General features: G+C 34.8%; 1 protein-coding gene, 1 long non-coding RNA gene and 1 pseudogene across 8 annotated transcripts; all 3 read left to right on the top strand.

Moving 5' to 3' along the window:
- The first annotated feature begins 1,696 nt into the window (after positions 1-1,696).
- LOC116126282 (U11/U12 small nuclear ribonucleoprotein 48 kDa protein-like) lies at positions 1,697-5,667 on the top strand. 7 transcript variants are annotated; one of them, XR_004127458.1, is made up of 5 exons: positions 1,697-1,774; positions 1,968-2,048; positions 3,724-3,838; positions 4,489-4,596; positions 5,027-5,667. XR_004127458.1 is itself a non-coding variant. In XM_031411974.1 (4 exons), exons 2-4 carry the CDS (start codon positions 3,725-3,727, stop codon positions 5,237-5,239), a joined length of 351 nt encoding a protein of 116 aa, XP_031267834.1. In that variant the 5' UTR covers positions 1,785-2,048; position 3,724; the 3' UTR covers positions 5,240-5,667. The 7 variants fall into 7 exon arrangements, 3 of the variants coding, with proteins under 3 accessions (XP_031267834.1, XP_031267833.1, XP_031267835.1); XR_004127459.1 differs by having other exon boundaries at positions 1,771-1,864; XR_004127460.1 differs by lacking the exon at positions 1,697-1,774 and adding an exon at positions 1,782-1,870.
- A 2,601-nt stretch (positions 5,668-8,268) lies between these two features.
- Positions 8,269-10,480, top strand: LOC116126402 (annotated as a pseudogene).
- Positions 10,481-10,560: 80 nt separating this feature from the next.
- Positions 10,561-11,270, top strand: LOC116126408. The gene is made up of 2 exons (XR_004127476.1): positions 10,561-10,600; positions 10,754-11,270. It is a non-coding gene; the product is annotated as an uncharacterized LOC116126408 (long non-coding RNA).
- The last annotated feature ends 888 nt before the right edge of the window (positions 11,271-12,158 follow it).

Here is a 12,158-nt window from a genome sequence, read left to right as displayed (position 1 = left end):
ATACTGAGTTCTCTAATTCAAATGATTGTCATTATTTCTACCATATCCAACAAGCACCACAATCCCTTCCATCATCAGCCTTCTCATGTCACACACCTACAGCAAAAGTTCAGATCTTCCCCATAAAGTACTCAAATCCTGTTTCAGTCATAGCATTTTTTGATACTGGTGCTACTCGTAATATTATCAACTCTAAGATCCTTCTAGCCTCTCAGTGGAAACCTCATCAAGAAATATTCTACATTGCTAATAGTGAGACTTTCACAACTCATCTGATCAGCAAACCCATTAAAATCCAAATTTTCCCAGGATGTTTCACTTTTCATAAAGTTCTTTGTTTCGATCTACCTAGCAAAGATATGGTTCTAGATTTTGATGTTTACTCTAAACTCAATAAACTTAAAATCCTCCTTGATGTTGTTCGGTACAAGATGTTTTTCTAATCCTGGACCACTCAGCCTAATTTATTCCAGATTGAAAGCAATCCTATTGAGCAGATCAAGACCCAGCTTATTTCCCACTCTTGCGCAGATTCTCATGCTGATTTTCTCACTAAATGTGCTCATCCATTATAGAAGAATTCGGATTTCTTTATCCGTCTTCCATTCATCAAGAGCGAAGATATCAATCCCACTAAAGCTAGTCATTCTGACATGTCACCCGAACATCTCAGTCTAGCTCAACAAGAATGTACTCAGCTTCCATCTCAAGGATTGATTAAACCCACAGACTCCCAATAGGCATATGAAGCTTTTTATGTCAATAAACGGGCAGAACAGGCCAGAGGAAAACTTAGACTTGTTATCAATTATCAGCCATTGAATTTCTTTCTCTGTGATGATAAATTTCCTCTGCCTTCCAGACAAGTTCTTTTTGCAAATCTCCATAATGCAAAGATGTTTTCCAAATTTGATCTCAAAGCTGGATTTTGGCAACTTGGAATTCATCTTGATGATCGTCATAAGACTGCTTTCTGCATTCCCAATCAACACTACCAGTGGACAGTCATGCCTTTTGGACTTAAAGTCGCTCCTTCTCTGTTTCAGAAAGCCATGACGAAGATTTTTGCTCCCCTTCTGCATACATGTCTCATTTATATCGATGATATCCTTCGCTTTTCAAAAAATGAGGAATCTCATATACGTCTTCTTTGTGACTTTGCTGATATCATCCACACTTATGGTATCATGCTCTCTAAGAAGAAAATGCAGTTAGGACAAACAAAGATTGATTTTCTTGGTATGGTGATTGTTGATGGCAAGTATGATCTTCAATCTCATATTGCTAATGAATTGCAAAAATTCTCAGATGTCTCACAACCAAGAAAGAAATTCAACAATTCTTGGGAATTGCCAATTACATGCGCAGATTCATTCCCAACATTTCTCGTTTCACTACTCCACTTTCCCAAATGCTTAAGAAGAATCCTCTAGAGTGGTCTGAAAAATAGACAAATACAGTTAAGAGTCTCAAGCGTGTATCCTTCCATACATAGCTGTTGAAGATTCCTTCTTCTGGGAAACGCATTTTCAGACGGATGCTAGTGACACTCATTGAGATGCAGTGCTTTTTGAACAAGATGAGGACAATGTACCACATTTCTATATTACCGCGGATAAAATTCAACCATGTCAATCATAAATCTACAGTATCATTATGTTAGACCTTTGGAATGTACACCTGTATACCTTTGGAACGTACACCTGTATTATTATTATTATAACGCAATTCCCAAAATGCGCTATTTTTCAGTATGTATCGCCGGATTTTTCAGGTGCCAACTCTTTCCCTGGTTTTTTTACTAGGTGTTGACTCCATCGCCGGATTTTCCGGTGGTGAAAAATCCGGAATACAATTAATAGTGGTGATGGTTGCTATCACGGTGTTGTAGAATTTGTTTGGTGATTTCTGGGTTTTTGTTCTGAGACTCTCAAAGCTGGTAATAACACTTTTCGTTCTCACTGCAGGAGGCGGGGCTTATTCTTGCTATAGATATTGATCTGGACCAATGACCATCGCCCAAAATTCATATTCAACGGAAGAAAGAGGTAAAATCTTCTAATGTTTTTGAGTAGGCAACTGTAACAGGGGTGATATGGGAGAAATTTTGGAAATATTGGGTGGTGGTGGTGGTGGCGGCGGCGGCTAATTTTGTGGTGATAGGTGGTGATATTTGCTAATAGGGATATATAAAATTTCTGAAATATTGATCAACCGAAGTTAAGTTTTGTGGTGGTGATAAGTTCCTGTTTTCGTTTGTCATTGAAAACTACTCACAGAGGCAGGGCTGCTCTCATTTAGTCTCCGAAACATTGAAATCTGTGAACCCTTGTTCAACACCTCCATTAAACCCCAACCCTAATTTAACCCAAATTCCAAACCCGTATGATCGCTCAACAACACTCTCCTCTCTCAAAACCCTCATCTCTCATTCTCACCAACCTCTTCCAAATTCCAAATTTCTCCCTCCAAAGCCCCAAAACGACCACTTCCTCCCCTGCCCTTACAACCCCCACCATCTCATGCCTCCTGAATCCCTCTTCCACCACATTTTTCACTGTCCATCTCCTATCTCAATTGACTCTCCAAATTACCAAAATAGCCTACTATCGTTTTCAACATTATACCATCAAAATCCCCATTTCGCCATTCAAGATTTAAACCAGGAGCTCTACTTTTCTTTAGATGATTACATTACTACCCTGGATTTTCTAGTTTCTTTTATAAAGATTGCCCTGGTCCTGTTTGTTTATTAGATAGTCTTTTAAGGAGTAAAAGAACTTTTACTTTGCTTGGTTTTTTATCTTTAGAATGTGCTAATGTTTGTTATTATGATAAAGAAGTTAAGACGAAGATTGAAGGTTTTGATGAATTGGGGTTCAGGATTTTAGGTTCTGATGTCTGGTTTATTAGGAGAGAAATTGAGGGTTGGAGTGATTGTGAGTATTTAAATATGTACTCCTTTACTGTTGTTTGTGCAATTTTGGGGTTAAAAGGATGAATGAGAGTGATTTCAACAAATCGGTAATCATTAATTTGTAACAATTTGGTATTGTGATTAATGTTTATTTGAGGGATCATATACTTGTTCTGGTTGGGTTGTGTTTGAAAGCTGTTATAAGGGAAGCTTCGGCGATTGTGGAGTTGTTGAAGGGCCGAGAATTGGAGGGGAATTTAAAGAGTATGAGTTTGAAGTGTCTTGCTTTATCTCAGGCTTTGATGTTGTTGGCTTCTCAGCTTTCTGTTTTATATGGGCAACTGAATGCAAAATTATTCGCTCTTAACATTTTTAAGCAATGCATATTAGAAAGTGCCTCACCATTGTTGTTTTCATTAGAGCAAAACTCGACTATGTCTTCTGATTTAAAAGAAGAAGATCAAAGGTGACATTCTACCCATAGTGAGATTATGAATGTCAAAGTTGATAAGCCCCTTGAAAGGGTTGTAGATGAGAGTAAAGTAGGTGAATTGGTTCATGAATATGTCAGCAATAAGGTATAAATATTTGTCTATCTTATTTGTCATTTATGTTTTCATGAATTTTTATTGTTCCATGGTATTGGTATGAATCGATTGTCTTATTTATATGGTTCCTATTCAATTGACATCCACTTTAGAGCTTCTTTGTATTGTCTTTAACTTGCTGTGATAGTATTATTGTCTGAAATATGTGTATCTTGAATCTAAGGATCTGATGCTGATAGAGTTTTCCTTTATCTGTAGAATGGCTGAGCATGCTTATGTGTCTAATAGAGCCAATGAGGAGAGGAAAAAACGTCCTTCATATAGACCTATAATTGAGCATGATGTACTTCCTAAGAAACAATCATCTAACCAGGTATTTAGCTTTCTTAAATATGTAAGTAATATGAGTTGCATATGTTTTATTTTACAATTTAAAACATGATTCAAGAAACTGAAAGCTACTTGTTAGCATTAGATGATGCCATTAGCCATGTGGATGGTTAGGATACCTGGCTTTAACCTAAATTACAATTCAGATAATTGAAACTTTATTTGGTCATACTGGTTCTTCAGGCATATATATTGCCACAGCAAGTGCATTAACTTGGTGTTTCCCTTGTGTGGAACTTTTTTCTTAGGAGACCATGTTTACCTAATTCTAGATTTAGGATATGCCTTAACTTTCTCAATCATTAAACATTATCATTATGCACAAGTTTCATGAGGTAGGGGTCAGTTTTCTTTTAAGTGCATTTAGTTCATTGCTGTTGGCAACTATATTAGAATTTAGGAAACAACCTCATGCATGACACAAGGAGTAAGCTTGTTGTAGTGGGTTAGTACATTTAACTTGTCAACAGTTTTAGTAAAATGCTTATAACAACCAGAAAGAGGCACTTCAGGGAACATAACAGCAAATTACTAGTATTTTATCTGGTGTCCTCTCTCTTGACAATTATCTTTTTTACATGAAAGATGGTTTTAATAAACTGTTGTTAACAAATCTTTGTTTGTTTAAATAAGGAACAAGTAAGAATAAGACGAAAGAGGATTTATTGGCTGAAGAAAGAGATTACAAATGCTGAAGAATGTCATATTGTGGGAAAAAAGTTGAAAAGAACAACTTTAAAGGTAAGAATCTAGTTTTGAAAAGGTCTTTCTAAGGATTACATTTTCTGTTATCTAATGTTTTACTTCCTACCTAATTGATGACATCCCGGCTTGTCAAATGCATGTGTTGAACTTTGTAATTGAGGAGAGATTACTTGATATGTTTATTTTCTTAGCGTAGAAGTTAGTCTTATGGATGGAAAAGATTATAAATTATGCATAATAGATCCGTGCAGTTTCAAACACTTGCCTCCACAGTCTTGAACTTTGGTAAATATTTGAAAGTTTTTTCTGGGAGAAAGCTAAATGAGAGAACCCATCAATTTGACAAAAATTATTTGTGATTAAAATCTTCATGTATTCTTACTAAAGATGGAGTCATAATATTCTTGTATCTAATGTCTTATTGTTTTCTCATACTAAAAGAATGCCTCATTGTTTTTTATTGCAGTTCTTTTTTGGTACATTGTCATCAATTTGAAATTTAAAGTTTAATGATAGTTTCCATACTCCATTTGTTTACATTGTTTCGGAGGTTATGAGGGATATAATAGAGGAACACATGGATGAAATTAAGCAAGCAGGTGGAATCAGTTGTTTTGTGAAGGGAGATGAAGAGGTAGGGATGGATGCTTTCATCAAGACCCCTTGCACAGGATCTTAATATGAATTGTAGGAAAAACAATAACAATTTATTTGAAGCAACTAGAGGTAGCCCAAACCATTACAGGAAACAATCTCACTATGGTCGTGATATCAAATCTACAATATTTGAGGATGCTTTGACTAGAGATCATGTGCTAATGAAGCAGGGCCTTCATGGGCATCGTGATAAGCATGTTGTAGAGGATCATTCTAGAAGCATAGAAAGGCGCAGAATTGATGACCTGTCCCATGAGAGCAACCATAGAAGAGAGTGAGAAGATGTGAAGTTGACTAGAACCAAACGTCAAGAGATCAAAACATCTAGCAGGTCCAATTATCACAATTATAGATCATCTTATTCATCAAGTTCTCATTGAAGAAAAATATAAGTCTATGATAATGCACAATCTGTGGTAGAAAATGCTTTCGAAGATAGATACGAGCCTTCGGAATCTCATGAAGTGCACAACAATGATGTATCCAATGGCAGTAACCATATAATTCTGGAATTATTCCATGAATGCACCAGCAGCTGATAGACAAAAGGGCCCTCTCCTTTTTAATATGATAAATCTGCTCTATTTCAACCGCGGGGGTAAGTCATTCTAGTTATACTTATATATATATATATTAAATATGGTTTTAATTAAGAGTTGATCAATAAGTAAGGGATTTTGTTGGTGATGTGTTTTATTCCCAGAAATTTGGAGCATGCTACAACACCTTTGTCTGCACCTGTATCCTTATTTATGTTATTTTGTTTGTTGCTCAGCTTATTATCTGGTTAGTTCTTTGTTTTTTTGGTTTATTATTGACTCTTTTCGTATTAGACAGAAACATAGCACTTTTCTGTAAATTTCTATCATGTACATTTCATCATAATCATAAATTATATGATCATAAGACTGTCAGTGTCAGGAAGTTAAACTTCATGTGAACTACATTTGCATCATCTTTTTCCATAATCAGACCCTTTTTTTTTTTTTAACGATATGTATACATAAAATCTTATTCTTTTTGTGTGGATTAGTTGACTGAACTCTAAAACTAGATGGGGGTTGAAATGAGTTGAAGTCAATTATTTTAATATTCATTCAGGCAGAAGACTTTGCATTTAAGCATTTTTGGATAAACAAGGAGAAAAACTACTAGGAATTCTTATTGGTTTGTAGTGATTTAGCTTATGGATATAGATATAAAGATTTTTAGGTGTGGTATTAACACTCGCAGATTTAAACTTCATGATGGTATCCCATGTTTGGAAATTGGAAAATTGATATGATTTATGGTTGATTTGGAACTAAACAAATTACATTGCTTGATCTGATTTGAAAGTAACTGTGGTTCATTTCTTTTGGTAGTTAATGTGATAGTGATGTATTATTAGCTACTAAAACTCATGGATAATCAAATTCTCTCTGGAGCAAAGTCCAAAGATTTACAGGTGTGCTTGTGGTGTCCCAGAGCACTTTAATTTACTTGCGGAAAATGTTCAGGATTTGTTTTTTGTATAATTGTTTTTATCATCTATTCAATTGCATAAAGCTGATGGTCAACAATCTGCACATCATGAATTGCTTACAATCACAAGACAATACCACAGGTTTTGGTAGAGAAGATAAGAAGCTTTTTCATTCTTGTAAAGGAGAGGTGATTTAGGATTTTTGGTGCACAACATAATATCTTATGTAGAATCTCTCTATCTGTAAATTTTGTTTTTTGTTTTGCACCTTGGATTCAACAACTCTCATGTAGAAATTCCAGATGGTTTTTTTTATGAAAAATGTTATCCTTACAAATACACATACAAAGGAGTTGTATGATATCAGCAAGAAAAAAAAAAACAAAGAAAAAATGGAAAAAGAGAAGAGAGAGAGAGAAATCATGAAAATCAAGGGTGGAGATTGTCTTTGTAAAACTAACATTGCTCTTTTTTTTATTTTATTAGTTTCTTCTTTTCTAGTTAACATCAAAACACAAGTATTTCACTATTTTTTTCGCTTTTTGGAGGAATTAAATTTGCAAAATTACCCTCTAAATTTAAATTATTATATTATCACACAATTTAATCATTAATATTTAATCAGATAAAAATAACTTTATAAAAAATATTTAAATAACAATAAACTATTATAAATAGAAATCAATATAATATTATTTTATTTAACAATTAAAATGAATGTTTTCTCTTTAATGAAATAAAAATAAATTTTCAAATTTGACCTACCATTGGTCAACACCACTGGAGGTGGGAACCATGCAGTCACCTGGTGTGTAGGATATTGGTGGGCGACGATCTATTGATTTGGGCAAGTTTAGGTTGTCGATTATGTTGAAGATAATGTCATGTAGTAGTATGATCACTGTGCGTGATGTAATCTCCATCATATAATAGGTTGCTCGGAACTTGCCTAGATAGACAAATTGTTAGCCAATATCTAATGCGTTGTAGGTGACACTTGATTCCCATTTTGACGATGATGACCGACTGGCTACAGTGGTGGTGGAATTGACTTGTCGGTCATGGTGATAGTCTAGATCAATGACATTGATCAACTGATTACAAGGTAATGGCATAGACCTGTCACTGATGATGGATATAAATGGTGGGGATAGAACAATATTTATTTTCTTAAAGTATGATGATTATTGATATTAATTAAATTAATAGAATAATTAAAATCTAAATAAATTTTTTAAAGATGAAAATAGAAAGAGGGTAGAGAAGGAACTTTGTACCCTTTTCCACTTCGGAATACCCTATTCCTTCAAATTCTTTTAGAATCGGATACCCTTTTTTTGGGGAATGAAAATTCCTTCCCCGTTTTTTGTCCAAAAAGTGGCGGAAAATTGAGTGTTTCTTAAGTAAGTAATGATGGAATGTTTCCTTTCTTCTCTGATGTTGTTAAATTGTTTGATTTTTTTTTTTTTTTCTTTTGTGGGGGGAGATTATAAGGTATTTAAGTCTTAATATAAAAGACGATGTCTCCGTTAACCAATTCTATTAACAACATGTTGGGTGTCTTCGGTAGTTTCTAAAAAAATAAGGGTTTATACAGACAATCATAGGTGGAACAAATTTTTATCTCAAACGCTCAAGTTAAGTCGGTTTACTAAACTCAAATAAAGCAAAACCTAACCATGGTTAAATTATCTGGTTAGGGTGGGATACCTGGTTATTAGTGACACTATAAATACCTTTTATTATTTTCGTTTGTATTTAGCGTCTCTTGTTATCCTCCTCCTCATAGAATTTAAGCCAATTACAACTTTTCTTCTTCCTTCTCTCAGCAAATTCGATCTGCAATTCTCAGGTGTCTCTCTTTCTCTTCATCCGCATACATGTCTATCTTTTTACTCGATTTTTGTAGATTCATCAATTCATCTGAAAGCCTTTTCAATTTCTCTGATTGTTTTTTTTTTTTAATTTTTGCTGATTTGTATATCGATTTACTGAGATTTGAAAACTCTGAAATTTGATTGATATCTGAATGTGTATTATGTCCGTAACATGATTATTATTATTATTATTATTGTTATTTAATTAGATAATTTTAAAGTGATAGCTTTGAATTCGATCGTTTTAATTCTGACAATAAGCCGATATTTTCTTATTATTAGAGATAAAAAGAATATTTGGATGTTTGGCTTGAAAAAGGCATTTATTATTTTTCTTGGAAATAATATAATCTAATATGATTGCGTACATGTGAATGTGTTTCTTTTTACGAGTTGAGATGTGTTTTGGATATCTCTCTCTTTTTTTTTTTTTTTTTTTTTTTTTTTAATATTATATATTTTGAGTGTTGATGTGTCTTTTTATTAATTTTTTATTTAGTTAGTGATGCGCATCTTTCTGCAAGTTGCTGTTGTTTAATATATAAATCTCAGTATTATGGTTTTGTTTGTTGTTTATTGTTTATTTACTTGCTCTTTTTTTTTTTTTTTTTTTTTTTGGGGGGGGGGGGGGGGGGGGGGGGGGAGTTATTGCATTTTTTTCGATGGCAGACGGTCACGAGACTGATAAAAACATTGAGATATGGAAGATTAAGAAGCAATCAAAGCACTTGAGGCAGAAGAGAGCAATGGACAAGCATGATTCTCTTATTATGCCTCGCGCGTGATCAGTTGCGCGTGTCACTAAGATGTGGTGATGAATTTGGAACTGCTCGAACATCAAAAGTAGGGTTAATCGTCAATCTGTTTTGGGGGCCATTACGTCTGCCTAGCAAAGGTTGAAGCTTTACAACAAGGTCTCCGAATGGGCTTGTGCTGTCACGGGGAACAATTGTCACTGATGATGGCAAGGAAAAGAGGTCACTATGACTTTGAGCCTTTCAGGCCTATTAATGCATCTCTTACTTTGTGATAACAAGTTTCATACTGAAGCTCGAATAACTTTCTGGAATCTGATGACAAGTTTGGTTTTATTGTCATGGATGGTAACGGGACTCTTTTTGGTAACTAAGTGGAACACAACGTGAGGTCCTTCAAGTGTTTCTGTTGACTTCCTAAGAAGCTGGAAGAGGAGGTCAGTCAGCACTCGGTTTGCCGGCTCGTATGGAAAAAGCGCCAAAACTATGTAAGGAAGACCGGAACTGCTACACAGTTTTCTCAATCCTTCCACTAGCCAGCCCAATGTTTCAGGATGATACTTGCTGTTCAGCTGCTTAAAACGGAGCTAGTCAGTCTGATAGTTTGATCCCGCTTCAGGCGAAAACCTGAATGTTGTGGATGGTTCTTATGGAGGGAGATGGGTTTAATCAGGCAATGAGTTGTCTGCTGAAATCCTTTCAAATGTGAAGTTATACAAGGAAGCGCCCTGATAGGAAATATTTCGAAGAAAAATAAGTCAGACATGGAAAGTATGTTTTCGGTGTTGATGACACCTGAAAGCTTTGGAAATGGGTGCTGTTGAGACACTTTTGTTTGGAAATTGGATATGAATGGTACACTTTGAAAAAACACCACCAACAACGAAGTTATAATAAAACACTTGAACAAGGAGCAAGAAACAAACCAGAGCAGCTTCGTGACTCTGGCACGAATGCTGAATTGGAGGTTCGGAAAAAGATGCCACTTCTCGAAGGTTTGCTAATGATACAGGCGATTTGGCTGCACACTGAGTTGTTACCAACAAGTCGCAAGAGGGATCCCAGTTCTGCAGAGGCTTGGGGGGATTGGGGGAATCCTCCGTACCAGCTGATATGAGGACATTGAGTTTTCTGATGATGGAGAAGTTTACGGTGATTCTGAATAGCAATCAATCAAAACATACTCCACGTGGTGCAGGAGAGTGGGGTGAAAACCCGTACCAGTGCGCGACAAGTCGCGCTGCTTCCCAGTTTGTGTTCCAAAAGTTCTTCAAAGTTCTATTGAGGTTTAAATTCTGCACTCCTCTTAATCTTACAATTGTTTGTTTGTGTATTAGCCTTATCTTGATGGTTGGGCTTACACAATGTTTGTCTATAATTGGAGTTCATTTCTAGTAGTTTTCCTTTTTCTGTATATCATCTTATATTTTTTGTATCAGGGGCAATGCATGATGTCTCTGCAAAGCAAGCTTAATACCATTATGCCACATGGACTTTGTAATGGAGCATCGCTCGGTATGATCGAACGGAAAGAAATCATGAAAACGAAAGGTCAGAAGGGCTACTGCTTAGGAGGAAGGGCCATGTGTGGTTGCTCGCTTGGTTATTGTTGGGACAAAGACCCCTTTCAGATATATAATATATAATATATATATCATCGGTATGCAAGCTATGGATGGTTTGTAATAAAATGCTATGTCTTTGACATACTCTCATTTGGTTTTGTTATTTTTGGTTATGGCGGAAGTATCTGTTGAACATTTACTTTTTTGTGAACCTTATAACATGGATGATATTATGATGATTATTGTTATGATATATGTTTAAAGTAAGAGTATCCTGTATTGTGTTGGGTTGTGAAATTTGAAATTCTTAGGGAAGTTTTGGTTGGTGATTATCTGCTGTGCTGATTGTTTCATTTATACATGAAAATTCAAATTGTGATTGGTTGTTTAACTTATGTTTGTGAGGAAGGCAGTGATTGATCAATTCAATGTGTAAATTTGTTTTGCCAAATCATCAATAATTCCACAAGGATTACTGAAATTGTCAATCTGTTTTTCCTTGGTAACCTATCTTTTAATTTACAGTGATTTCGGGACATATTCCTTTTAGACTGGTAGAATATGCATTTACAATCTCTTTAAATGTGACTATTTTCTGAATTGTTCACCAAATCCATTGTAATAATCACATATTTGTTATAAATGACCTAACATGACATTGTAAGCTTTGGCATTACAGGGTGTCAGGGTTTTGTTTCTAGACTTTAGGCCTAAAATTCGTCATGTTAGGTTAAGGTCAATAGCCAATATATATGGGCACCCCCTCTCGCACGGGGTGATGCGGAACTTTACAATACGTCTCCTTAGTGTTGAATGTGTTGTAAATGAATCAATATGATATTATTTGTTTTAGCATTACAAGGCTTCATGATATTATTTTTGGGTTTGAAGCCCAAAACACGTCATGTTGGGTTACCTATAATTAATTCTAAAACGTTTCTTTTTATTAAATAAAATCTTCAACATAATAATATGAATCAAATTCGTAAATAAAATCAATTATTATATTCCAATTCTCATCTTGAAAAACACATATATTAAATTCAATTATAAAAAATATAATATATAGGGTCTTTTACGTTAAAAAATCCATAAATTTGTCACTTAAAAGGGTGAAAATGTTTTAATCACAATGGTAAAATCTTGTTACCATCTCATACAAGTACAATATTAGTAAACCATGGTTAGTTTATTGACACCTGGTAGGGTTAGGGTTTTGGAACTTAAATTTGCTATAAAAAGTAAAAACACCAAGTACCTGATTCCTATCAAACTCAGA

The sequence above is a fragment of the Pistacia vera genome, unplaced genomic scaffold (assembly GCF_008641045.1).
Source record: "Pistacia vera cultivar Batoury unplaced genomic scaffold, PisVer_v2 Contig179, whole genome shotgun sequence".
Taxonomy (NCBI): Eukaryota; Viridiplantae; Streptophyta; class Magnoliopsida; order Sapindales; family Anacardiaceae; genus Pistacia; species Pistacia vera.
The sequence above is the reverse complement of the archived record's forward strand: the minus strand, read 5'-3'. Positions and strand labels throughout refer to the sequence as shown.

Bases quoted from the DNA above. Each gene is read 5' to 3' on its own strand.
- LOC116126282 (XM_031411973.1), top strand. From the start codon at position 3,476: ATGAATATGTCAGCAATAAG. The intron at 3,839-4,488 runs GTATTTAGCTTT...TGTTTAAATAAG, and splicing joins AGAAACAATCATCTAACCAG to GAACAAGTAAGAATAAGACG. The intron at 4,597-5,110 runs GTAAGAATCTAG...ATTGTTTCGGAG, and splicing joins TGAAAAGAACAACTTTAAAG to GTTATGAGGGATATAATAGA.